The following is a 25,968-nucleotide window of genomic DNA, read 5'->3' on the forward strand; positions in this document are numbered from 1 at the left end:
GCAAACTGAATCCTGCTTTAATTGAAGCTTATGGAGTATAAAGTCCTACAGAAACATTACAGAGAATCTCTTGGAAAACAGGAGTCACGACAACCCCCATGGAGAGGCAGATTAGAGTAATTCATAGCTCACCAAGGCCACCCTGTTTCGGTCCCAGAGTACCCAGAAGATCTCTTCACCATCTCAGTCCTGTGCTCCATCCTCTCCAATCTTGATTTCATTATTAGATAAAAGGGGCTATAGTATTTGAAATTATTCTGGCCTCGAGAAATGTAAGGGCATCAATGAGTAGAACATTCAAAACTTACATAACTGTAACAAGGAGGCCAGCTGACCTTAACAAATTACTTAGCTAGTGAATAGGAAATGGATTGTATCATCCTGGACATAAATTTCATTAAGGCTTCAAACCATCCAGGAATAAGTAGCATGATGATACCATTTTATAATCCAAGTTTACAAAAAGTTTACTGCCCAAATCAAGTACTGTTTATGCCTGCAGACAGCTTATTTCTAAAAGATCACTGCCCACTGCAAGTAGCCATGTGTCTCTACTCTTCTTTGTTTCTCTCTCTGTGTCAAAAATACCAATTTGACTTCTTCAGGAGGAATGGACAATCCAAGATTATACAGTAAGCCTGAAGATGTTGAAAAGTCTAAAAGCAGGAAATACACAAAGCTGGTAGGGAAGACAAGTAAAAGTTGTTTCTAATTCATTCTAAAACCCAAGACTTCCATTACCAGTCCTTTCCTCCCGAAGTCACCTAGGTATTAGAGAGGAGAACCTGGACGTAAAGTCTGTGAAGGAAAGGGAGTTGACAGACAAACTGCCCTGTGGGTGACAGTCAAGGAGAGAAGAGGTAGAGGTTTGGTGGTTAATGACTAAGTGCCTGTCCAGCCTGCCCCTCTTCTTCTCTTGGCTTGGATCAACCAATGTAGATGCGATGGAAATCATTGGCACCAAAAGCAGCATTACACTTGGGACATTTGCGCTGGCGGGTGTCATAGCGGGTCTTCACACACTCAAAGCAGAAAACGTGAAAACACTTGGTAAGTACAGCATCCTTTTTACGCATGTTGCAACACGGACAGGTCAGGCGTGCCTAGAAAAAAAAGAAATCAGAGTCAGAGCAACCATAAAGGTTTATGACCCAAAGGGCTCTTATATATAAGCAAAAAATCCACTAAGCACTAAGACAATAATAGCACCGCATGCCCCCCCCCCACACATAATTAACCATTCTCTGTTACCTTCAAGTAAAGAGGTTCAGTATTTATTATCCCAATCTGTTAGTAGGCCACTGTAGGCCAAAACAAAAAAACACACATAAATCACTGAGGCAGTTTTTCTAACCTTGTAATCCTTAATCTCCTCCATCAGAATCTCATCACATTTGGGTACATTGTCTGGTTTCTTTGTGGTCTCCAGCTTCCTTCGAAGTCTAGAGATGTCCTCCTGTGGTGGGATAGCATACCCGTTACACACTCCCCCAGATCTGTCATTTTTGAGAAAAATTAATTGCTCCAACCTGAACTTTCTGTTGCAGAAAGAAAGGACTTTCTGTCCTTTCATGCCTAACTATATTTTAGGAATGTAGAGAATTGCAAATGACCAGCTATTTTCTTTTGTTTCGGAACAGGCAACCATAATCATATCACCAAACTTCAGTTGCATCTAACTACTGTCAGTTCAGTTCTGCGAAACTCCAGTCTAAGTTTAGAGGGATTAAATTTAAAAAAAAGAAAAAAGATGAAAACTTGATAGGCCACCTTATTTTAAGGCAATTAGTTTTTAAGCTGAAGATAGATTGGATCAAAATTTACAGATTTATAGATAAGTATAGAAAGGCATCATGAGAAACAGGTGGCATGCAAAAAATAGAAAAATTGTAGAAGAATTTAAAGAAGAACTTTAAAATTCTCTAGTGTGTTTCTTGCTGCTACTTCTTTATGATTTCACTAACTCATTCATTTAAATAAATAAGTATTTATTTCATGCCCATTAGGTGGCAGGCACCATGATAGGCTTTGGGGATAGTTTTCAGTGAAGAAAACAGACTATCTCTTCACTCAAGGAACTTACAGTTAAATAGGAAATGACATATTGATACGATAGACCAATGACTCTTTTATAACATAGGTCATTTTAGAGCTCAGAAAATACCTAAAAGGCAAAAAGTGAAGAAAAAACAACTGACCTGGGCCCGTTTGAAATTGAACATATCTTTTTCTTTGGTGACACTGTTCTCCACAATCTCATCCTGAAAATCATGTAGCTTCTTCTGAGCCAACTCCAACTGTGCTTTGAGGTCATCTGCAAGCTGGGCTGCCTCCATTGCCTATGAGGGATGTATGAACAACATTATCTTATCACCACTTATTTCCAGTGAGACAAAATGTTACCAAGCCCAAGGAATAATTTAACACTGTAATTTCATCAGTGTTAAACTTATTTGTTCCTCTGAAGACTAACTGTCACTTTAGACCACAGAGTTATCGATCATACCTTGCGTTTATTCATCTCTAAGGCTTGGGTCCTAAGACCCAGCTCCTTCTCCCCTGTGCCAATGTTGCTTTGTAACAGATGCTCCTTCTCTTCCAGTTTCCTCACTACCTGTAACTGGGCATCAACCTTAGAAAAAGAAAATCACATTTTAACACAAACAGGAAGGAAAAAAACAAAAAACTGACTAGGCTCTGTTAATCCACAGGCCCACAAAAGAGAATTTGTTAGAAAACTCGAACTATTACTGATTTTATCCATGAACCCTTCAAATTACATGCAAGACTATGGTAATTCTCTCATCCCAACGTTCAGACGTAATCAGGTAACCACTCTTACAGCTTCTCATGCAGCCTTCCAGAAATTTTTAAGATACACAGCACATGCACAAAAGACATACACATTTTTAACACAAAAGGGATAAACAGATGAATCCCTTAATGATATATTTAAACATTTTTCCTTATTAGCAGATCCACTTTTGTTTTAACAGCTGCCCTGTACTCCTCTGTAGGGATGTATAATTTATTTACCAGTACCCTAATCGTGTACATTAGTTTTGGGGAGTTTTTCCTATTACAAAAAATGCCACAATAATCATTGTTTTACTTGTATCTTCGTGTAGAAAGCACCCTATTTCAACAGGATTCTGGAAAGCTTTTTTCATTCTAGTTACCTGAGTCTTCAGAGTCAAAACCTGGTCTGCCAGCTCCTCCTTCTCTTCTTTCAGCAGCTTATGGATCTGATTGGACTTGATACGTTCTGACATGAGCTTGAAATTTGCATCATCCTTCTCCCTCAACTGCTGCATCAAACGGATATTTTGCTCCTGCATGTCTTCAAAGGCCTGGCCTGTGACGTCCATCTCAGAGAGGAGAGCTTCTTCCTCCTAAAATATGAAAGAAGAACCTTCATTTTAATAGAATCTTCTAACTCCAAAGAAATGCACATAGGAAACTAAACTTTCCTACTGTTGTTATGGAAATAACCTAGTGACAGAGAAGACAGTTTTAAGAAGCTTAGTTTTGTCACTAGGTTAGCCCTAGGAATCTGAAGCCATTGGCATTGATTGTTGGTCTGATGCTCATTAGAGGTCAGCTGAAGCAGACTAAAATTATATACACCATAATCTAGCAAACTGATCAAGTAGGAGTTGGTTAAGAAAATTTCTGTCATAAAACCTCACATTTTCTCATACTTTTCCACAATTATAATACTGACTTGAATCTACAGACTTTTCAACTCTGAAAACATCTGTTTCATAACAATCTGATAGGTGAAAAACTGAATGTAAAAATAGTTTTAATTTACATTTGTCTTATTATAAATTACACTGAGCATCTTTTCATACGTATAAGAGCCATTTGTTTTTCTATGAATTATTCATATCTTTTGTCTATTCTTCTCTTGGGCTTTTGAGTCTTCTTCCCTATCATTTTTTGGGGATTTTTAAATATATATTAGAAAGATAAGCCCTTTCATGATAAGAGTTAGAAATATTTTTTCCAGGTTTCTCATTTACCCTTTGGCTTTGCTGCCATGTAGTTTTGTGTGGTTTTTTTCATAAATCAAAATTATCAATCTTATCTTTCATATTTTTTAGACTTTTATTAATAGTTAGAAAGGTCTTCTCCACTTCAAATTTAAAAAGAAATTTATCTGTTTTCTTCTGGCTCTTTTATGGATTTCTTTAACATTATATATATGTTCCATTTGGAAATTATCTTAGTGTAGAGTGTTCAAATGTATCTCCAACTTTTTTCCAAAATTATTTTGTTTTTGCCCACCACATTTAATTGTCTTCCTTTTTCTTGCTGATTTAAAACTATATCTTTTGCACATATTAAATACCCATGTGTACTTCGGTCTATTTATGTACCTATATGGTTTTTCCAACCATTTTTGGTATCTTTATTATCGAATGTTAATAAAATTCATTGGGACTTAAAAATAAAGAAATATATGTTCCTTATGAGAAGGGGACAAGTCTCTATAGTTCTATGATCCAGAAACCACTACAGTTAACATACTGGTTATTTACTTGTAACCTATTTGGGGAACATGTTTTTCTTGGTTTCATGTATTTATAATCATAATGTGTATAAAATTTTATATCTTTTTATAAAATTTTATATTCATTACATCCCCTGATTGCAGATCAGCAGAGAAACGATACATCCCTCAAGAAACAGTTTTTGAATAACTGGCTATCCATCTGAAAATGGAAGTAAATTTCCTTCCTCACAAATACACAAAACAAAGTAACTGAAGGATGAGAGACTTCAATGTAAAAACAAACATATAGGAGAAAAAAATATTAACTAAAAAAAAAAAAAAAAAGACTGGAATGACAGGGTAAATTTCACTGTCAATAACTTACTTATCAAGTAAAATTTACTTAAAAAGCTCATTAAATAAAGAAAGTATGCCCACCTGCTTGGCCATGGCCAGCTTCTTCTGCAGGTATTCTATCTGCTCCTCTACTGCCCGGATCTTCCTCAGGGCATCTTCATCAGCCATTTTCTTGTTCTCTTTTTTCTCCTTATCTTCCAGATCTTTGAGTCTTTGCCTTAAATCTTCCAACTATAGGAGGAAAGAAATCACACAAAAAGAAAAACAAAAAAGCTATAATACAATTTCAAAAATCAATTAATACTGTGCACAGATGGAGGGCCCATAACACCAAAAGAACCTTTATAGGATTATGGAAGGAGACAAATGATACACTAGTGCACCACATCACAACCCTGCTTTAACATCACTCCATTCCAACATCACACGCTTCTGCAAGCAGCATTTCTGAGGAATGCAAATGTACTTTTCTTTAGAATAGTTCTCACCCTTTTTTTTCCTAGCCTCCCAATTTTAAAAGAATAAGGCATTCTTCCCAAAAGTAACCAGAAAAAAAAATCAGTATGACAATGATTTATATGGCACAAAGGGGAACAAAAAGTTTGAAAAGGTTACTCCTATTCCCCGTAATTCTGATGTACCTTACCACCTAGTGGAAAATCTGGAAGTCTCTATATTAGATGGTCTTTGAAAGGGAAGAAAATGTTGCTAAGTCTTAAATGCCAACTTTAAAGAAACTACAGCCTTCAGAAGTGTGAAGGAAAATCCCACAAATGGAAGATTTTGACCAGAATGACAGGTAATGGCAGATTAGATTACCTCTCCCTTAGACTTCTTCTCAGCTGCCATTAGCTGAACCTTGTCTCTCTGTTCCTTTGGGGCAGAGCGGTACATATCTAGCAATAGTTTCATCTCCTTTTGGCTCTCCTGTGCCTTCCTATGATGAGGGTGGTAGAGGGGAATGGTGTAATGAGAAAACAAAGGGCATCAGAGCAAGGGAGTTTTGAATTATGCAAAATATTTTACAACAGTTCTATTTTACACTTTATATACCACATCTAAAAGACAAAACTTTTGCACAGACTATCAAGAGATTTCTGGATACACTCAGAAAGTATAGAAAAGTTGTATAAAAGACTCATTTCTCCCGTCAGACCAAGTTCTCCAACATAGTTATAAAATAAACACTTATGGCACTTGTTAAATAGGCAAAGTTCTGGGGCGCCACTCTTAGAAACTGAGACTCTGTAGGTCTGGGATGGAGTCCAGGAATGTATTTTAAGTAAGTCACCCAAATGATTCTGATACCACACTTGGAGGAGAAAAAAATTGCCTTAAAGAGAGCAAGAGGAAGAGAGAAAAAAAGGGAGAAAATTCAAAGTTTAAAATATACTGCTAATCCTAGATTTGACAATTGAGTGATTAACCATCAGCTAAAGGCTAAAACTTTATCTTACTAAATTTTCGAACCTCTTAACTATCCTTTTATATACCAAAGAAGTTCAAATGTTTTGGGCACAGTAGTCCCTTAAATCCAAACATCAATAAAGGCTCAACCATGACCAATGGGGAGCAAGAAGGAACCAGTTCTATCAGAAAAGGTACGGCTGAGCAGGATGAGAAGCGGCGATATGTGAGATTATGGCAGTGTTTCTCGACTTAAAGGTCTGTCTTACCATTTCAATGCCTGTAGGAGTAAACCCCCTAGAAATCTCTTAAAATGATCTGATATATACACAGACTACTTAACTGTCAGGCAAAGAGATCAATATTGTTCAAGTTATAGCGATACATATTCTACCTACTATAATTTAAATTATAATTAATGCCAACAATTTGCCCAAATCTAGTAAACAGCAGTATTTATTTCCAATAATTCTCATGAGTGTTACCTCAATCATGACATCCTTTTCCTTAATTTGGATTCATGAAGAATAAGGCTACAACAATGGGGTTTACTGAGACCTGATCACTGAACCAGACTATACGATAGCCACACAGGCCACTGAAGTTGTACACTTGATCAAGAATTGAGACCACATTAATTGTACATTTAGTTACACCTGATACATTACAATTATTGAATAAGCCATGCCATCATTCAAACATTTCATGCATGATGTCCTAACCTTAGCTTTTAAGTCAGAAACAGTTACTCTAAACATTGCTCTTACTTGAGCTCAATCTTCAATTGTTTGATAATTTCTGCTTCCTTTTTCCTTCCATCATCATGTTTCCCTTTCTCTTTATCTTTAGCAGAATCTCTCTCTTTTTCTGACTCTTTTAGTTTCTGTTTCTCTCGTTCTCTCTCCTTTTCCTTCTCCCGCTCTCTTTCTCGCTCCCTCTCTTTCTCCCTCCTTTCTCGTTCTCGCTCTTCCTCATCGCGTTTGGACTTAATTTCGTTGACTTCCTCCTGAGATGCCTTCGATGCGGTGGACTGGGCAGACAAGTCCTCAGGATCTTGTTTTAGCTCTGCAGGCTCGTCCTTAGGGTCCTCGGTACTGGACTGAGACTGCAGGAGGGCACTCCCACTGCGCAGCCGTGTCTGGGAGGGCAGAGAAAGGAAAGCAGCACCCACACTTATGGTGACCACACCACTCTCCTCACCCCAAGACAGCTTTGCAAACTTAACAGAAAATAATACTTATTCTCCTCCTCCTGGTTTACCTTGTTCAGGTCAGACTGGGCTTCTCTCAGTTTCCGCTTATACCTTAGGACCTCCCCTTTCAGCTGGTGATTGTGATTCTGGAGGCTACTGATGAGGTGGCGCATCTCCCGGTTTATGGGGCCTTAAATACAGCAATAGCAATGTCAGGAGGAACTGTGACGAGGGCAAAGGCACAAGGAAAGAAAGTGTAGAACACGTGAGGGACCTCTGAGAAACAGGGAGAACTGACAAAAGGAAGATTCCTTCTCAGAAGATGAAAACAAAACTGGCCAATCTGAGTTAAAAAACAAGCACCCAGGGCTCCCCTGGTGGCGCAGTGGTTAAGAATCCGCCTGGCAATGCGGGGGACACGGGTTCGAGCCCTGGTCCGGGAAGATCCCACATGCCACGGAGCAACTAAGCCCGTGCGCCACAACTACTGAGCCTGCGCTCTAGAGCCCGCGAGCCACAACTACTGAGCCTGCGAGCCACAACTACTGAAGCCCGCGCGCCTCGAGCCCGTGCTCCGCAACAAGAGAAGCCACCGCAATGAGAAGCCCGTGCACCGCAACAAAGAGTAGCCCCCGCTCAACGCAACTAGGGAAAGCCCGCGCGCAGCAACGAAGACCCAATGCAGCCAAAAATAAATAAATAAATAAATTTTAAAAACAACACAAACAAAGAAAAACCCAAGCACCCAGGCTGTAAACCAAAATGAATGACAGGATTTGAATTAAGGTTCTTTAGGACTTCTGAGCTCCATAACAAACCCTGGTGACCACGCTGTGTCTTTCAAGGAAGGCATGTGCAGCAGACGAACGACAGGGTGGAGCCAGAGTAACTGTACCTGCTTGTTCGTTGGCAGCAAGGGTCTGCTCAAATTCTATCCTCAGCATTTCATACTCCTTGCGGACCTGGGCCAGTGTATCTTCTAGCTGGATCACTTCGGTCCTCAGCTTCTTATGAAGACTAACCTCATCTCGCTACGCACAGAAAAAGGAACCAATCAAAACTTCTTATCAAAATGTGGACATGTCATCATATTCTATTACTGTTTCCTAAATTTGATCTATAAGGATCAAGCTCCTTATCTATGTATATAGATCCTTGATCTATAAGGATCTAAGAAGAAAAAGAGAAAATATCAAGCAAAGAGGGATTACTCTGAAAAGTTCCAATTCAATCAATACTTAACGAGCACCAGACAGCTACAAAACACTGATCTGAGAACTAGCAGGAGACTCAAGAAATACAGGAAATGGCTTCTAACTCTGAGAATATTACAATTTGGTTGGAGAACTAAAGAATAAAACAGTATATAAACAGCAAAGTAAGATATACTCAACTCTTTGGCAGACATACAGTAAAAGACCAACTACTATAAACATAACCTTAAAGGCAATGGAAAATACAGAAGTGAACACATGAATGAAAGTTTCTGCCTTAAAAAAATTACTTACATATGTCATTATATGATATAATGGCTTGTAAGCAGTGATATAGCTTCTATACACTATTCTCCCCAATGCACATAAGACTCCAGCCATACTAAACTATTTTTTTTACATCTGCTGTTCTCACTGCTGGGAATGCCCTTCTCCTGTTTTTATCTACCAGTAAACTTGTATTTATCCTTAAGAGTCATACTGCACTTTGGCAAGTGGAATCAGGACGGCTCCACAGTCAAATCAGATGTTCTGTCTCCTTTAACACTGCACCTTTTGGATATGCTGTATTGCAACACACTGCATTCTACTGGATACTGTTCTCCCCACTAGACTGTAAGATCTCTGATGGCAGGATGCCCACCATCTAGCAGAGTAAAGACCTACAGCCGCTCTATAAATGTTTGCTGAATGAATAAAAGATTGAGCATAAGAGAGTAAAATTATAAAATTTATGAGGGAGAAAGCTTATATACAGAAGACAAAGCTAGGCTGTTACCTCAATGAGCTCAACTTGGCGTTGGTGGGTCCCCCTGGTGCCATGAAGCAGGGTCCGAGCCTCATCCAAGTGGGCTTTCAACTGCAGGCTCTCGTTGTACAGGACAGAGAACTGTGACTGCATGCAGCGATATTCTGGAGTCTCCTTGACCACTTCCTCCACAGCACTCCGCAATTCCACCTTAGGAGGGCCCAAAGAAAAGGAAAGTCAGAGGCAGAATCTAGGATGCTAGCCTGGAAATAAAATCTTAAACTCTCTGACGTCTTGTGCAACTGAGACAAACTTTATGAAATCTATCTACCTATTCCTCTAGTTACATAAAATCTATCCTAACTTAAATTAGACCCTCCAAGAGGTGGTATCTGGTACCTGTATTCTTCCACCCAAGGACTGTTTTAATTGATACATGTTTTACATTATGTGCCAACCGAGATCCAAGGACACTAGAAGAGCCCTATGAAATCTGTCAGATCTAGGGACAGAGAAGAGCACTATGAAATTTGTCAGGATACTTATTTTAAGAACATAGTTGAGGACCCTAGCCACTAACTTGCTCTCTTTATTGACAGTCACGGAGAAAAATATTTTTGTTATTGTATCAAAAATACTTATGCTTCTCCTAAGTAACTGTTTACTTTAATTACCCAAACACTTCAACTGATTCAACTCAGGTTGTTTCTGTTCTTTTTTTTGGTCTTTTCAGTTCAAACATCTTTATTCATATATTTACCTAGAAACAAATCAAATTATAAAAGATGGGTGGTTGTGACTGAAAGAGGGGTGGGAAGACTTTCGGAATCTACTTTCTTCCCCGCAAGAACCAGGGAGAGAAAATTCTAATGGGCAGGTTTGAAAACCAACAGGATCACTGACCATGTTTCTTTCTCTGTTTTGGCAGTTAGAAACTGCAGAGGCAAATTCTGTGGCCCACATTTGGCAATTACTGACATGGGAGTGGCCTACGTACGGTAGCTACATGCTTCTTGCATATATCTTGTATACAAGCCCCATTTTGAAAACCCACTTTGGATCCTCACCTTAGTTCACCCTACTCCTCATTTTTTCTCAACAATTCTTAAGTTAGTGCACTTTGATTCAGCCAATGCATTTTTGTAGGTTGCTTTAAATCCTTCTCAGAAAAGGCAGGGTACCAATATTAAGTATATATATATAACTAAATAAATGGATATAGCAACAAAACTTACATTTTTCTTTTCCATAATAAATTATGACAGTTCACAACACATATGTGAGTTGATCAGCAAAAAGTTTCATTTTACTGCCCCTCAGAGCTGTGTCTCCTACCTTCAGCTTTTCATTTTGTGTAGTGACCTCCTCAAAGTCTTGCCGAAGTTTCTCCAGCTCACAGTGACGGTTCTGAGCCAACTCTTTGTTCTCCTCGAGCTCTGCGTTCATTTCCTCAAACTGGAGAAAAGGAGGAAATAGCAAAGTGAGAATAGAGAAAAGGAATTTCTAAACCATTCCCATTCCTAAGCTTCCAGCTCCACTGATCCACTCTTCTAGCAAAACCCCACGCTGTCACTTGTGAACTTGTGAACACAATCCTAAGTACCGAACACAATACCTGACACCAGGTCAAAAAAACACACCCTCAGGGAGTCGCGATTTTACCTTCCGGGCATTGATAGTGATTGTGCCGCCATAGAGACTGCTCCCTGCACCGTATACTTTATAACCTTTTGAATTCACCTATGGAGAAGACAAAGATCCTTTAGTGAGAGACCCTAAAATTTTAGTCTGATAACCAAAGTACTTTCAAAGAAGTCCATTTTTTCTCCAAGTACTACTACCCAAGTCCATCCTTTCTGAGTAGACTCCTTAAAATGATTCTAGTCTTCAAACTATGCATAAAACAGCACTTGCCCGTTCTAGGACTTCTACTAAGTGTCGATTGAGTCGCTGTTCCCTCTTTCGAATTTTGTCAATATCCCACTGCAGGTCATCAATCATGGACTCCAGGACAGATACTCGTGACTCAGCTGTCTCCACTTTACTCTGCAACTTGGCGAACTACATCCCAAACACAGGTGTTCAGAAAAATACAGCAAAAAAGGACCAAGTTAGAAAAGGAATGCCTTATATCCCAAATCCCACAAAATTAACCCTTGCTTATGTGTCATTAAAGAAAAGATTTAAGTAAAAGCTACTTCACCCTCTTCCCAACACATGAGTATAAAACTGAAATCACAGGTTTAACAGTTCTGGGTAAGTCACAATCATGAAAACTATACAAGTCTACAAGAACTCTCACAAAGAAAAGACTACTTAAGATTCAATAATTTTTCTACCTCTGAGAAGCACCATTTCCCTATATAGACCACAAACCCATCAGAAAATATGTTTTTTAAGAGACAAAAGATAACATCCTTGATTTTACCAGACAAATATTTTAGGAGATAAAAATTCAAATATTTTTTTAGAAAAGACAGCTATCTTTACCCTCTACTTTCCCTTCCCATATTCCAACAAATGATAATCCAAAGAGAATGGAAGGAAAACTTCCATTCTCTTTTTCAAGCTGAGCCCAGGGCAATCTAGAATCAGATGCTATAAAGATACAAAAATCTATGTTGTTCTCTGCTTATTTAGGAGATATACACAGCTAATGCTATTTAATACTTTAATTATAAAACTGTTACATGTTCACATTAATCTCCACGTATCTTTTGTGTTGGTTTTAAAATATGGCCCCAAAATTCTTTGACAGTCCTCCCAACAAAAGGCGAGGTCATTGTCCCCTCCTAAGTCTGGGTCAACTTTGGTGACCCAGTGGAAATGATGCTACATAACTTCAAGGCTATGTCTGAAAGGCCATGCAGGTTCTGCCTGATATTCTTGAAACACTCATTCTCTGGAAGAAGTCAGCTGCCATGTAAGAAGTCCAACTACCCTGAAACTTCCGTGTTGGAGAGGCAACACTCCAGTGGACAACTAAGATGAGCTCTCAGCTGACAGGCAGCATCAACAGCCACCCATGAGTCGGGAGTTCCCTAGTGGCCCAGTGGTTAGGATTCAGTGCTTTCACTGCCGTGGCCCGGGTTCAATCCCTGGTCAAGAAACTGAGATCCCACAAGCCACATGGCATGGCCAAAAAAACCCAAAAAACAAGAAAAAACAAAACAAAAAAACAACCAGCCATGAGAGCCATCTTGGATATCAGCTCAGCTGAGCAGAGCAATATGTCTCTCCAGCTTAGTAATGCTAAATGAGATTTGGGAAAGGGCTGGTAAAGGAAGGCCTTTTCATCTTGGTAGCACCTAGCTTATGCCTTAAAACATGACAGAAAGTTATACTGATTTTTTTTACTACACTTCAATTTCTTTATAAGCACCACTATACTCTAACCCCTTTGAATGTTGATGAGAAGTATTAATAAACTTCCCAAATGATTCCCATGCAACCAGCCCAGCATGCACCTTGGCACTGCAGTTTAGGAAAGAGGGCATAATGAAGAACATAGGCTTTGAAGTTAAACAGACCTACATTCAAATCTCAGTTCAATCACTTTCTGGCTGCCCTCAGACCAGTCACCAATTTCTTTGAATTTGTTTCCTTAGCAGTAAGATGAGAGTTATTTGACCATGAGAGATAATATTCGTAAAGTACTTAAGTGCTAGGCACTAAGTAAACGGTTAACTAGTAACTTACCAATAAGCATAAGAGTTGGGTGGCCAAACTAAGGTAGGTCAAATTTCAGCAGAAGGCTTATCACCACTTTGTCTCAATCATTTTATACAATAAGCAAACACCCAAATCTTGACATAGTTTGGTCGTGGCACTATTTATGTCCAAGTTTGGATTGAAAACCCACATTCCTCAAGTTCGTAGGTCATCATAAATGCAGTATTTCCTACTGCTCCATTCTCAGATAAATTTCTACCAACCTATTCCTCAGAAACATTGTACATGGTCTTTTATATTTGGAGTAATTTAATATTTGGGGGTTTGGTGTGTTGTTTTGCAAATCTCCATGATGGTAATTCTTCCTAAAAACTAAGATCCTAAAATGTCCACTTAAACAGAGGCAGAGTCAAGGAGAAACATTCAATTATTTCCTTCCCTTAACCTTTCCTCGGATTTTGATTTCTCAGAGCTGGTTGCTTTAACCTGCCCTGCATGCTCTTCAGTATAAAAACAGACTTTCTAAAGTAAGATGATGTTTGAAGCACTTAGTATTCTGAGTCAATGTCTGCCACAGGCCACTGGAAACTGCCATCTCCTTTCTGGTCAAGTACCTCCTGAGACATGGTGCAATGCTTCTCCTGAAGGAGGTCTGTCAATTCTTGTAGCCTCATGTCCTCTTGTGCAAGGAAGGAATTCAGCTCCTGCACTGCTTCCTCCACTATCAGATTATCTGAGGGAGAAGAACTGTACTTTAGTTTAGCATCTATAGTGTCAGATTTTACAACTGTGTATCCCACCAAAGCATTAACGTGCTATCTCACTTTATTTTCCTGAAAACTTCAAGAAGTAGGCTGGTTTTTATTATCTTCACATGACAGATTAAGAACCCAGGCTTGCTGAGAGGACTTAGTCCTTAGTTAAAGCTCTTGCTTAAGGAAATAAGTCAACCTTGTGCTTCTGTAGAGGTAGACACAGAGGCAAGGTCACCTAACGCCCATCCCTTTCTATAAAATTAAAATGCCTTGAGAAAAGAAAAGGAGAGGTCCTACAACTTTATTCAGATAAGGCACAATCACCCAAAAAAACTGCATTTTAGAATTGTAGACAAGACAGAAGTATCTCTAATCAATGTCAGACTTAATAGCAATAAAATTCTATTTTCTAAGGCTGTCAAAAATTCCTATTATTCACTAACACCAACATGAAGCATCTCTCTGTTGGGAGAGAAGGGAAGGGCAGGGCAGGGAGCAGTAATTTCCTTGTACAAATGAGCACCTATAAAATCATGAAGAATAAAGACAAGAGCATAGAATTACTTATCCTATTCTGAAATACTATGCCAGAGGCACTCCTGAGGCTCAAAAACCAAAGTGTGAAAAAAAAAAAAAAAGGTCATGAAGAACCTAGGGGCAAGATGGGAATAAAGACACAGACCTACTAGAGAATGGACTTGAGGACACGGGGAGGGGGAAGGGTAAGCTGGGACGAAGTGAGAGAGTGGCATGGACATATATACACTACCAAATGTAAAATAGATAGCTAGTGGGAAGCAGCTGCATAGCACAGGGAGATCAGCTCGGTGCTTTGTGACCACCTAGAGGGGTGGGACAGGGAGGGTGGGAGGGAGGGAGATGCAAGAGGGAAGAGATATGGCGACATATGTATATGTATAACTGATTCACTTTGTTATAAAGCAGAAACTAACACACCATTGTAAAGCAATTATACTCCAATAAAGATGTTAAAAAAAACAACAAAAACAAACAACAAAAACCAAAGTGTGCAGTATTATTTACAAAGAAGGTAGTAAATCTACAGAACTTATACCATACCAAATTAGTATGTTTAAAATCAGAGTCACAAATACTATAGCTGAAATCCAAATGTTAGTAAATGAAACCACATACTCTCGGGTTATGTACTGCCCCTAGAGACAGTTATCAGGAAGTAAAATTGGCACCACTCTTAGAAACATAATACAGGTTGGTCATGCAGTGGCTTTCATGGTTTTCAACCAAGATTACCCATCAGAATCACTTGTGGAACCTCTAAAATTAGATACTTACCTAGGACCCATCCTATACCTACTAAATAAGAATAAACATGGGCAGGGCCAAAAAAGAGTATGCTCCGAAAACTCTCAAAGTGATTCTGATTCATAACCCAAGCTAAGAACTAGGGGCTGAATTTTAGTCCTCTTAATATCTTAAAATATTGAGAATAAGGCCCAGAATACAATAAGAGCTCAATAAATATTTAGTGAATTAATAAGCTGATAAATGTAATTCTTTTGAATCAAGGACCAAAAAAAATGAAGAAAAAAATGAACTGCCAAAAGTTACAGTTGATGCTACAATTCATACTTTATACACCTTTATCTCTTAGAACGTTCAGCTCATCAATGGCAATTGCCTTTTACGTTATAAATAATAGCTTAGCAGTTTGTAACTTGTAATGAATGTTTTTATTTTTTAACTTAAATCCTACCTTAAAATGCATGCCATCAAAAAGAACAATTTTAAAGTACTGTTTAATGCGCTACTCATTTTAGTTCCTTTTTAAATACAGCAATTCCTTTACTTGATATTCATTTATAAAATCAAGTTTAATAACGACATAGCCTCTGCTATATAGCATAGCATATTATCTGGTATACCATGCATATTGTATAAACCATAATGCATGTGGTATATCCGTGTGGCTTATTACTAATGTTTAATAATACCTTCTAACTATTCAAGTGGAGCCAAGGGAGAAAGAAGTAACATACAGCTCGGTTTACATTAGGTGACAGGGAAGATTTATAGCCATTCATTCACCATTATGTAAGCACCCACTAGACACCAGAAACAGTGCTAGAAAATGGAGAAACAAAGAAGAGTGAGGCAAGGCACTGCACCAAGAGACATAGCTTAGCTGGGAACACACAAGTAGATGTAATATATGAACACAAAAGTCTGGGAGGACACGAATAATATTGTTTACAATGGCTGTCTTTGGAAAGTAAGATGGAAGGACTTTTGTAGTGTACTTCATGTGATTTCTGATTTGTATATCTTAAAACAAGTATCTGTTATCCAAATAATAAAATACAGAAATACACAAACACCTTATTGGAAAAGCAAAGGAAACCTTTGCCCACAAAATATTCACAAGTCTTTAATATGCCTCTTCTTTTAATTCTATTGATAATTTAGCCCAAGTATCTTTAAAAACAAAATTACAGAGTAAGAAAATTCTTATTTTCCCAGCCAATGGTTCAAACTCCATTGCATTCCACATATTTCTTTCAGAAATGAAAGGTTAAACATCTTAATGACAATCAGAGAAATTAAGATATTACAACTAGACCAGGATTATTATTTAAAGCATGAAATCAGGGCACTTAAGAAGATGCAACCTGGACTTCCCTGGTGGCGCAGTGGTTAAGAATCCGCCTGCCAATGCAGGCGACGCGGGTTCGAGCCCTGGTCCAGGAAGATCCCACATGCCGTGGAGCAGCTAAGCCCGTGCACCACAACAACTGAGCCTGCGCTCTACAGCCCACACGTCACAACTACTGAGCCCGCGTGCCACAACTACTGAAGCCCGCGCATCCAGAGCCCGTGCTCCGCAACAAGAGAAGCCACTGCAATGAGAAGTCCGTATACTGCAATGAAGAGTAGCCCCTGCTCGCCGCAACTAGAGAAAGCCCGCGTGCAGCAATGAAGACCCAACACAGCCAAAACTAAATAAATTCAAAAAAAAAAAAGAAGATGCAACCTAACTACACAAATACTTAACTACACTGAACAAATATAAGTTTTTGCATTAAATCTAATTAGTAACATAAAATAACACTTTTATTTCAAATAGACACTTTTCTATCCCTATAATATTTTGTTTTGTTTTATCTTTTTAAACACTGAAATCTAACAATTCTAAAGCCTGAGTCAACTCTTTTTGAAAATATTAGAGATAACAGAAAAACAAAAATCAAGGACATATTAAAAGTGACTCCAAGAAATTTAATTTAAAATAAATATGTGAGTTTGAAAACTACAAACTAGCATACAAAGGTGAGTTCCTATTTCTCACCCTCTGCTTCCAGTCTCCTGGTTTTTGCCTCACCTCCACTGTTCAGCTTCCGCGATAAGAGCTCCACTTTTTCTTGCAGTTTATCATAGACGGTCACAATCTGGGACACAGCTCGGCGGGAGGACTCCACGCGCTCCTGCAGCTGAGATTCCATCTCTTCACTGGAACTGCTGGCCAAAGTAGCAAGGAAAGAGAAAGCTGGCTCTTGCCCTTCCCCTGAGGACACAGGGGGAAAAAAGAAGCCCCTAAAATTATAAAACTGGAAATATCAAAATCTATTTTTTCCCCTCAAATGGAGAGCCTCAAAGCGAAGCTCTACTTCAAACACCCAGAAAGCATGAAGTGGCAAATCCGCCACCAACACTCACCTCTCTCTCGGTCATCTTTCCGTTCCTGATTGCTATCAGAGTCTGGTTCCGGCTCAGGCACAACAAGGGCTTTTCTTTCTGTGAGTAGGTCTCCCAAACCCTGCTCCAGATCATAACGTTTAAGGATGATACGGATGTTTTCATCAAACTGGAGGAGGGAAGGTACAGTTACGAAAATACAAAAGGAAGCAACTTTGGAAATAAAGAGACTGCTAAGGAGAACTACAATGCTCAGATAAAAACCTGAGTACATTAACAAGCTAGCTACCTGACTCCAGTACCGGTTGACGATCAATAGTGAGGCATCATCGGTGGCCTGTCTTCGTTCCAGTTTTTCAATGTGCTCACGGAGTTCATCTTCAATGGCTTGCCGTTGATCCAGCATTTCTGCCAGTTTGCGATTTTTGGCTTGCAGTGTTCGAATGTCTAACTCCTCCTGCCCCAGGAAACCAGTCTTATTAATCTCCATAAAGAAATTAGACAAATCAGTGGTTAAACTCAACAGGGGTTAAAATGTGCATTACTTAGTTCCTATGAATAAAGCTATTTATTAAAAAAATCTTACAGCAAATAATGAGATAAGAAGTAGGAGCAGAAGAAATACATAAAGGTAAAGGTCTGTGATGATGGGAGGAAAGAATGACACACACAAATACACTAGAACCTTGACTTCACCCAGCTCACTGTTCTAGTCACGTGTACATCCACAAAATACTGCTACTGTGAGGCTCCACCATCCAGCTAGATCACCCTCTACTCCAATCAATCAGCTATCTCCTAACCACTGCCCGTCATTTATTCAAGACTTTGACAACCAGGTCCTACTGTATCCCAGTCCCCGTCAACACATCTGGTGACTTCAATATACATGTGGACATGTACGTGTGTGGACAAACCATCAAATCCTCTAGCATCTACACTGTCAGCATTTTGAATTCCTTAACTCCAATGATCACTTCCTTCACTGTGCTTCAGCCAGACATTTCAAAAGCCACATCCTAGACTTTTGTCATTATCTAGAACTGTGTCACATCTGAAATCTTAAATTCCAACTTTCCATTCTCTGAATAAAACCATCTTTCCAGATAGCTCATGTTCTTATCTCAATATACCAGTCTTCATCTGGATCTCCAAAATCTTGAATTTTCTCCTTTCTCCTCTGTCTCCACTATCTTCCATACCTTGACTATACCCTATAATACATTCCTTCAAACTCCTGCCTATCAGGCTCCTCAAGTTCTCTGCCTTTAATCTTTTTATTTTACCTCTGCGAACAAACCCCAATCTGAATTAATCCACGTATTAGACTATTCCATTCCTATATCCAGTATGCTGAGACTTCTAGATAAGGTCATTAAACCAGGGAGACTGGTGCCTTTATAAAATGAATTCTAACCTGAGCAGATCTTATCATTTGTCCGGAAATGTTTCTTTCTGGATCAAGTGATCTAGCTCCTATTCTACACTGAGGCAACGTCAAACTACCAAACCCTGTCTCCTCTCACATCACCCTAAGCAGGTGACTTGGCCTCCGTTTTACAGAGAAAACAGAAACCATCAGATGGAAAGTTCTTCAATTTCCCATCTCCTAAACCCATCCACACAACTTACCAACTTATGCCCATATTCTTAAAACCTCAACTTGTGCAGAGGACCCCATTCTCTTCTGTTTCTGCCAAAACGTCACTCCATCAGTAATTGTATACCCCTCTCAGTATCTTTAACCTCTCTCTAAGAAAAGCTGGTGGGGGGATGGGGGGTGGGGGGGGGAGGGAAGGAGAACCTCAGTCAAAGAAACAGCATGTCGAAAGGATTACATTTTTACTTTACTTAGAAATTAATGAATATTTTAAAGTAAGAACCATTTATTAGAGCACCAATTTCTTGTTTCACTTTTACTTTCTCTCTTCCATTTGGTTAAACAGTCTTGATACACCAAAACAGTCAACAGCTTCCCAACTGTACCAGTTTATGAATACTATTAATAAACTATATCTTTAACCTCTTTTCTGAGCATCACCTTCCCCTTCTTTGCTCCACCTGAAACCTGGATAAGAACACTGTTTCCCTGCAGGCTTCTCCAGTGATGGCTGTTTCTCTCCCACACGCTTTGAAGCCCTGTGCCTGGAGGCAGGTGGGTGTCCTCCTTGTTCTCCACTGCCACTAAGCCATTATCCACTTTGCTCCCTAAAACCTCCTAGCTTTGCAGCTCATGCCATTGGTCTGGACCACCTGCCACCCTGCCTTGCTGCACTCACCTATAAATGCCCAGGTCACTTCCCCACATTTCCTGAAGATTTAGTACCTGGCTTGTCATCACTTTATCCAATACTACTCATGTTGTACTTCTTACTGATTTCAATTCCCATATAGATGATCGTTCCTGTATCTCAGATCCTGTATCCTGACCTCCTCTCCTCCAATGATCTTGTCCTTTACCTCCCTCAGTTACCAAACTCCCAGTTATTCCTATTCTTGGTCTTAGCTGTACCTGGATGTTCTCTATAAGCTCAATTTCAAACATCCCATTCTCCACAATTACCACCTGTTTTTCCAGCTCACTCTCTCTAGTTTATCAACTCCAACAATTCTTCAACTCCTCCAGGATCTATTATACAATCCACTGGTCCTATACCTTCGTCCTGTACCTATGTCTTTCACTCCTCTCACTTCCTCACTTCCTTGTCAAACTTAAATTCCATGACCAGTCACACTGTTTTATAACCTTCTCCTCCCTTGCTCCATATTTGCCTGCTAAAAACCCCAATCCTGGTAACATCTGACTCTCCACCTACATCCATGAAGCTAAATGTGACTAGAAAAAATAAAGCACCATGCTGACTGGCCTCACTTTAAACTCATGCTCACAGACTCAGGTAGGTCCTCAGTGCTGCCCAGCAGCCCTACTCCCTCTCTCGAGTCCATTCTCTCTTCAAGATGACTACTTCCTACCTTCTCCTGTCTCTTCGCACCTCCAAAACTTCCTCCCCCATCCTCACTCTCAGATGAGTCTTGCTTCTGATTTCACTGAAAAAAAACAGAAGCAATCAGAAGAGCATGTCCACATCCATCTCCCACAACCCTCACTACTGCCCTGCTTACATCTGAACCCACATCCCTTGCCTTCCTTCTTGTCGATAAACCGTCCCTCTCCTAGTCAAGGTCCATTCTCCCACTTGCGCATCATATTACATTCTCTCTTCTATTCAAGGACATCACACCAGTAACTGTCTTCTTTTTCTGCTACATCATCAACTTTATCCTCTCTAGCAAATCATTTCATCAATAAATAAAAATGGGGCTTCCCTGGTGGCGCAGTGGTTGAGAATCTGCCTGCCAATGCAGGGGACACGGGTTCGAGCCCTGGTCTGGGAAGATCCCACATGCCGCGGAGCAACTGGGCCCGTGAGCCACAGCTACTGAGCCTGCGCGTCTGGAGCCTGTGCTCCGCAACAAGAGAGGCCGCGATAGCGAGAGGCCCGCGCACCGCGATGAAGAGGGGCCACCGCTTGCCGCAACTAGAGAAAGCCCTCGCACAGAAACAAAGACCCAACACAGTCAAAAAGATAAATAAATAAATTAATTAATTAAAATAAATAAATAAATAAAAATGCTGTAATATCTCCTACTTTAAAAAACAAATTAAGAAAACCTTCCCTCAACCCCACATTTCCCTCTGGCTAAGGCCCCATTTTCTTTGTTCTGCTTTACATCAATACTCCTCCAAAGCAACATCTCTGCCCTCTTTTCCCTAACTCCCCTCCTCTCATATTCTCTTAAGTTCACTGCAGTCAGGCTGCCATTGTCGCCACTCCACCAACACAGTTCTTGTCAAGTCTCCAGTGAAATTTCTATGGCTAAATCTAAAGTCTCAGTCCTCCCCTTGCTCAACCCAACAGGAGCACCTGATCAACTCCTTCTTGAAACACTTTCTTCTTTTGACTTCTGGGACCCCCCTCTCTCTTATTCTCCTCCTACTTGAATGGCTCCTCTTCAATTAGTCTCTTCTCATCTCCTTGACGTGAAGGGTTGCAGTGCTCCAGGGCCCTGTCCTCAGACTTCTTTATCTATGCTCATTCCTTATGGGAGAGCCTATAGTCTCATGGATTTAAATACCAGTTAAAAAATAATGATTATCAAATGTACAGCTTTAGCCCAGATCTCTCCACAGACGGCAGATCACCTCATCCAACTACCTATCCACTCACAGGTCTAATAAATACCTCAAACTTATATGTCCAGTATCAAACTCATGATTCATCCCCCACAGCTCCCAGAAATCTGCTCCTCTCACACCCCTCCCTAGCTCAGTTCATGAAAACTCCATACTTCCAAAATCCTGGGGTCATCGTGCCTCCTTCCTCTCATATACTTCACCCAATCCAGGAGCAAATCTTGTCGACACTACCTCCACAGTGGCCCAAGCCACCGTGATCCCTCAAGATTACGGCAACAGCCTCCTACATGTAGCAGACACTTTTGCGTCCCATGCCACGATCTGTCAGCCTTCCAGCCTTCAGCACACCTCCGGTGGACAGCTCCAGTCACCCTACCAGTGTCCCACTTCAAGCATACCTTGCAGTCTCAAAGTTTTTTGCTCCACAATCTCAGTTTGTTTACGACAGCAACCTCAAAGTGCAAAGGAGGAGTTATTGCCTTCAAGGGCGACCTTCAACCAACTGGGGCAGGGATCAGTGGATACATGCCCCAGCTCCCCACCCTTAGAGAGGGAGAGTGGGAGGGAGGAGAGGGAGAAGGAATGAGGGAAGAATTTTGCTAACTGAACTCCTGCTTACAACCCTTGCTCCCCTACAGTCTATTCTCCAAACCTAAGTCAGAGCATGTTACTCCCCTGCTTAAAACCTTCCAGTAGCTTCTCACTGCCTTCTAGATAAAGTCCAAAATGGGACGTGTGTTCGGTGCTTCCCTTAGCACATGTGGTTATCCCTGTGAAGAGCACATTTCCCACTCTGTTATGACAGTCTGTTTCCTTCTCAGTGCCAACCTACAAACTGAAGTCCACAGGCTGTCCTTAGGGTAAAGCACAGTGTCTGGCAAATAACAGATTCTCAACAAATATTTATTATTGAATGAATAAATGTCCTTGGGATGCATGACGTGAGACAGTCCAAGACAAAAATCACCTCCTGGCAACAGGAGGCTGATGAACCCCAGACAACTTCAGAAATGATACTTAACAACAATTTACTCTGAATGTTCCTATTATTCTCTCTGATCCTCAATTTCAAAGAGTAGATGTGGTTTTGTAGGCTATACAAATGTGAAGCATTTTTACACCATATCACCATGGCTGAGTTTCAAAATACAGACTCCTGACCTACTATAGTGAGCTTCTGATGTCTAATGGACATATAACATTACTATAAGCTGTTGGTGTATAACAGTCTAATAAAACTGTCAACTCCATAACAGCAAGGACATATCTATTTTATTCACCATTATAGCCACAATATCTAGCCCAATAAAAACTATTAATAGTACATTACCATGTTAAAGGTAATATTCCTTAACAGGAACTCTTTCATTTCATCCTCTCCAAAACCCAGTGAGTTAGGCACTATAATTACATTTTACAGACAAGGAAATAAGAAGACACTCTCTCAGTGATTTTGCTACATTGTCTCTTAGTACCTGGCACCTAAGTTTTCAGTGAATGAAAAATCAGTGTATAGCTCCCTCACTGCTAAATGCCTATAATGCTAAATACCTCAATGCTGTATCAGGGACCAGACTCTTCAGAGAATATAAACATACCTTTAAAAATAAAGATCAAATGTCAATATACTTCTTCTTCAGAAATGAGCAATGCATCATTTCATCTACTTCTGGCTGTTTTATTTCCCTCTTCTTTTCAAATCAATTTCCCTTACTCCAGAAGGCTTCCATAAATTATTACTTTCAGGTTGCCACTGACAGACGAAAAACACACTCTCACAGCATTGTTTCCACATACCGTTGAAGAGACACTCCCGAGCTTAATTGTTTCCACCGTGGTCCCTGAATCTTCAACAGCTGTCTTCTTCTCCGGAGGCACAGATGTGCCAGGCTCTCCGGCTGCTCTTTTATTTCCAATTCCTGACATCTTGGCACAAGATGATAGCTCTTTTCCTGGAGAGAAAAAAAAGACAGAAACTTAGTTAAGTTTTGCAAAGAGAACTAAAGAGGGTCCACCTATGATGTAAAAACTAGCAGTTTTTCCGGCCAATCCTTTAACCTGGATCCATTAATTCCACACTCAGCAACATGATCCTTAAGTTCCTCTTGGAAAGAGAAAAATTGTGGAGTAAGAGTCACAGCTGAATTTACGGAACTACAAATTTCTAAATAGGATGCTGCTAAGAAATAAGACAATGGGCAAAGGGTGAAGAGACCAAGAAAAATTTCAGCAATCTCATTTCCTGAAATGTCAACATCTGAAAAGTTCAGTTTGATTAGAAAAGAAGTTAATTCTGTAGTGTTGGGAGAATCAGAGAGCTGAAAGAGACCTGGGAGATGTCTACTAAATTGCTAATACTGGACAAGTCATTTATCATCTCTGAGCCTCAAGTTCCTAAACCAGAAATAACAACAATATAAGCTTCCTATGCTCCTTATAAGGAAGAAATAAGTACAGAAAGAACTCAGCATAATGCCTAGCATGAAGTATGCACTCAGAAATGCTAGCTCTCCTTTTTATATTTGCAGTTTCTTCTCTATTTCCAAACGCTCTCCCCACGAATTTGTGCAACCCTGTGGAAGCTAGACCTGGGTGTGAATCCCAGTTCTAACTTTTAGGGAGCCATGCTGCCTTGGAAGAGTGAGTTCTCCATATGCACAATGCAAGCGAACAGATATTCTGTCTGCCCTACTTGCCTCCCAAGGTTTCGGAGCTCAAAGGAGGCGGAATAGATGCCAAAGCACTTTGCTACTTTAGGAAATAGCCCTGCCATCAACGAGACTGCACACTACTCTGTTTCCAATTCAAGCTCCAGGAGAAGGGTATCGGTGGCAGCAACCTGAGTGGGACCTCGCCTGGAGAGAGAGGAGCAGGACAAGGGCCTCAATCCAACTCGAGAGGGGCCAAGGACCCCACCCTCCGGATGGGCCAACTGCAGGCCCCGGAGAGGGAGGCCTGGGAGCTGGAGAGGGTGGAGATCCCGTTGCCTGCAGAGTCCCGTCCCACCCTTGTCAGAGATCTAACCTGAGTTCTTCCAACTTGCGCCGCCCGGGAGCGGAACTCTGGGCAGTTATTCACCAAGGTCCGCGCAGCCCACCCACCTCTCACCCCTTACCCGCAAGCGAAGACCAAGCGAGGCTTCCGGGAGGCGGGGCTAGGGAGAGGAAGAAGGGAAAGAAAAGAGGAAGTCGCTTCAACCTGGCGCAGTGGACCACAAGACCCAACCGGGCGGAAGTGACGCGCTTCGAGGGCGCCCCGGCACAGAAGTAAGCGTCGTCTCTCTAGCAACGCTTGGGGACCCGGCGGCAGCTCAGAACTCCGGGCGTCCCGAGGCCTTGCTGACGCCGGAGGGGGTGCCCCTGCTTTTTTCTGTTTGTTGGCCATTGCTACTGCGACCTGCTTTTTCTACTGAGATGAAGTGCCTGTTTATTTAAAGTGCGTATTTTTTTGTTGTCTATTATTGGTTCTACCGAGACTCAATTGGTTCTCCTTAGACTGCCGATTGGCTGATGGCCCCGTCAATCTCCAGGGGAAAGAAGTGGTTTTCAGACACCTGGGGAAAATATTACTTCTAGCCCCTTCTTACTGAAATGAAGGGTTCTGGAGAAAACCCAAGAGATTCGGTAGGTTTCGGCGCTTGTAGACTTTTCTTACAGGGAAATGTATAAGAGCTCTGTCTGCACATTAGAGTCACTCGGGGAGTTCTGTTCCCTCTAGGGTAGGGCCTGAGCATACACACTTTCTTAAAAAGCATTTCCCCAACCCTCCCGCACCCGCACGAGATTCTAATGTGCAAACGGGATTGACAATTGCTTTTGTGCTTCTTTTGAAGCAGAAATTGACCAGGGAAAAGATAAACGTGAATCAATAAGTGGTTTCTGATCTCAACACTAGCCTATTTTAAGCTAATTAAGCATTGATTTTTTTTAGTTAATAACAAACTGCTATTTCCCGCCCAATTAAACTAAATGTCTGTGTTTTAATGATAGGAAGGTAATCAATCTAATGTATCGATAAAAAGCTCTATGCCTCGCAGAGCTATGAAATACTACCTAATAACGTCAGAACGTAAACAATGGGATACAAGTGTTCACGGTTCCTGGTACTATCACACTTTGCCTAGCCTAGAAAGAAGTAACTGGCTCCAAATGGACTTCACGTTTTGTTAGGTGAAGCAGAAGCCTGAGAACCGTGTTTGGGGACCCACCACGGAAAAGCATTGTATGAAATAATGACATTCTCTGACTTCCCTCCT

At 40.5% G+C, this 25,968-nt stretch overlaps 1 protein-coding gene across 4 annotated transcripts; it reads right to left on the minus strand.

Moving 5' to 3' along the window:
* Positions 1-24,857, minus strand: RNF20 (ring finger protein 20). 4 transcript variants are annotated; one of them, XM_061200171.1, is made up of 20 exons: positions 24,829-24,857; positions 23,511-23,665; positions 17,805-17,999; positions 17,537-17,684; positions 17,202-17,384; positions 13,703-13,821; positions 11,331-11,477; positions 11,079-11,156; positions 10,752-10,871; positions 9,447-9,626; positions 8,350-8,485; positions 7,523-7,644; positions 7,030-7,400; positions 5,675-5,792; positions 4,937-5,086; positions 3,180-3,392; positions 2,507-2,632; positions 2,199-2,339; positions 1,355-1,456; positions 1-1,103 (listed from the first exon to the last, which is right to left on the minus strand). In XM_061200171.1, the coding sequence occupies exons 2-20, from the start codon at positions 23,637-23,639 to the stop codon at positions 927-929; spliced, it is 2,955 nt and encodes a 984-aa protein (XP_061056154.1). In that variant the 5' UTR covers positions 23,640-23,665; positions 24,829-24,857; the 3' UTR covers positions 1-926. The 4 variants fall into 4 exon arrangements, with proteins under 4 accessions (XP_061056154.1, XP_061056155.1, XP_061056153.1 ...); XM_061200172.1 differs by lacking the exon at positions 24,829-24,857 and adding an exon at positions 24,738-24,822 and having other exon boundaries at positions 17,805-17,972; XM_061200170.1 differs by lacking the exon at positions 24,829-24,857 and adding an exon at positions 24,738-24,822.
* Positions 24,858-25,968: the final 1,111 nt, after the last annotated feature.

This window comes from Eubalaena glacialis, chromosome 9 (assembly GCF_028564815.1).
Source record: "Eubalaena glacialis isolate mEubGla1 chromosome 9, mEubGla1.1.hap2.+ XY, whole genome shotgun sequence".
In the NCBI taxonomy this organism is placed as follows: Eukaryota; Metazoa; Chordata; class Mammalia; order Artiodactyla; family Balaenidae; genus Eubalaena; species Eubalaena glacialis.